At 48.3% G+C, this 2,360-nt stretch overlaps 1 protein-coding gene across 1 annotated transcript; it reads right to left on the bottom strand.

Annotated features, from left to right (window-relative positions):
* Positions 1-512: 512 nt before the first annotated feature.
* On the bottom strand, positions 513-1,532 carry LOC120768853. Its single transcript, XM_040095609.1, has one exon. The coding sequence runs from the start codon at positions 1,530-1,532 to the stop codon at positions 513-515; it is 1,020 nt and encodes a 339-aa protein (XP_039951543.1).
* Positions 1,533-2,360: the final 828 nt, after the last annotated feature.

Below are 2,360 nucleotides of genomic sequence, written 5' to 3'. Positions count from 1 at the left end.
GGTCTAAAGCCGTGTTGTCTAGGGGACAGTCCTCCAGCTTCGTTGATAGCCGCTTCGAGTCTGGGTTTAAGTAGGCTTTCGTACAGCTTTCCCGCTGTGTCAAGCATGCATAATGGACGGTATGCTGATGGCGAGTTGGGGTCTCCTTTTCCCTTACTGATTAGCACCAGCCATTGCTTTTTCCAGGGTTCAGGTAATATTACGGCTTCAAGGCTGGCGTTGTACATATTCAGTAGTACTCCTGGGCGTTCTGCAGCGATTATTTTGAGGACTTCTGCTGGGATCCCATCCGGGCCGGGTGATTTGTTGGCCTTGAGCTTGCCGATGGCTACTTGCGACTCTTCAAGGGTGAACTGGGGGATTTCCGCAGTGCTTAAAGTTTGTTCTGGATCCCTGGCCCTTGTTTCGTGTGTGGGGAGTGCGTTCACGATGTGATCCATTTTGGCAGCGGTTACGTCAGTTGGCTTTGCTCTAGCGCCGAGTTTTTTCATCACTATTTTGTGCCCTAGCCCTCAGGGGTTTCTGTTTATATCCTCCCGTAGTTTCTCCCATTTTTCCTTTTTACTGTCGTCGATGGCGTGCTTCAGCTCCTTTTTTGCTGCTTTGTATTGCTCGACTTCTTGTGGTGCAGCTCCTCTGCGCTTGGATCTCGTATAAGATCTGCGAAGGCGGAGGCATGTGCGTCTGAGTTCGGCGATGTTTTCAGTCCACCAGTGAACTATTGCTTTACGTTTGCTGTGGGTAGCCTTGGGCATTGATTTTTGGCAGGCTTTGGTTATATTACGCATTGTGTGCTCGACTGTTTTTCTTGCTATAAGGGAGGGGTCGCTAGATGGGTTCTGCTCGTCTATTTCGGCGATTAATTTCGATGTGTCTAGTTTCGAAATATTCCACTTCCGTGTTCCATTATTTTTGCTGAGCTGGTAAGCGTTTCTTCCAGTGTCGATCATGAAAGAGTTGTAGTGATGATCGCTGCCAGCGTAGTCCTCCAGGATTTTCCAATTATTTATTGAGCCTGCCAAGCGTTCTGTTGATAGGGTGATGTCTGGTGTGGTTTCCTCGCATCCCGGTCTTCTGAACGTAGTTGCACTTCCCGTATTGAGCACTATTAGACCTAGCCGCGCCATTTCTAGAATTCGCTTTCCTCTCGAGTTAGTGTTTGGCATACCCCACTCTACGGCTCTGCAGTTTAGGTCTCCGGCGATGATCAATTGGCCTTCTATGGTCCTGGCTGTGTCCTCTATATTGTCGAGCTTTTCTTGGAATTCCTGTGTACTATCGCTTGGCGTCAAGTAGCAGCTAATTACTGTAAAAATATCGCACTTGACCCACACGAAGCCGTTGCCGTTCCCATTGCTTACAGTGGTGGCGTTACTCCCTTGTGGTAGCCATATAGCGGCGGTTGAGCTGCTATCTTCTAGCCATGTACCTGTCTCTTTCTTTTTGTATTTCTCGCTTATGATTATTATCTCGTAGTCATTCTCCATCACCATTTGCGAGAGTATGGCGTCAGCGGCCTTGCATCTATGCATGTTGGCTTGTAGGATCTTCATCTATTTCGGTAATTTCTATATACCGAGCATTTTGCGGAGCCCGGAATGTGATCGGCTTTTTCGTGTTTTGCCTCTTCGCAAAGGCAGCATGAAGGAGGCTTTGTGCACTCTTTTAATTTGTGCCCTGGTTGGCCGCATTTAATGCAGACACCTTGTCCTCTTCTATCGGGCCCTTTGCAGTCCCAGGTTAAATGCCCTGGTCCAAAGCACCGGAAGCATCTTTGGGGGTTTCTTTTAGCCGCAGTCGGCAATAAACCCATCCAATTTTGATGCGTGCCTGTCGCATCAGCGTGTCTGCCCTATCTGGGTCCAGCGTTATGTATGCCCTTACCTGCTCTTTTGTGTTAGGAGCTGTTATATTAATTAGTAAGTCTTCAGTGGGGTCCTGTAGCGCTTCTTTGACAGGCACTGCAACTTCCTCTTTTGTGGTAAGCGATTCGAGGGCTCTGATTTCTATGGTAGCCTTAGTTTTAAGGTCGGCGACAGTTGCAGTCTCTTTAAGAGTGGACTTAAGTGCCTCACAGAAGCTGGCCTTTGTGGACTGTCCCTTCTCTAGCTCTAGTAATAGGGCCCTGGCTCTTGGTTTGCGGATCCCCTTGATCTTGACCTCTGCTTCCTCAAGATCTACCTTAGCTATTCCCTTCTGCTGGTTTTATTATAACGGCCTCTGTTTGCCGTTTAGGCCTATTATTCCCTTTCTGGCTTGCAGCCATGTTGTTGCTTTGTTGCCTCTTGTTTGCGTTTTTGGGCGCTTCTTCGCTCGTTCCTTTGTTTGCGTGGGTCTTTCTGGGTTTTTTAGGCAAGACT

This window comes from Bactrocera tryoni, chromosome 2 (assembly GCF_016617805.1).
Source record: "Bactrocera tryoni isolate S06 chromosome 2, CSIRO_BtryS06_freeze2, whole genome shotgun sequence".
Taxonomy (NCBI): Eukaryota; Metazoa; Arthropoda; class Insecta; order Diptera; family Tephritidae; genus Bactrocera; species Bactrocera tryoni.
This window is presented reverse-complemented; position numbering and strand designations above follow the sequence as displayed.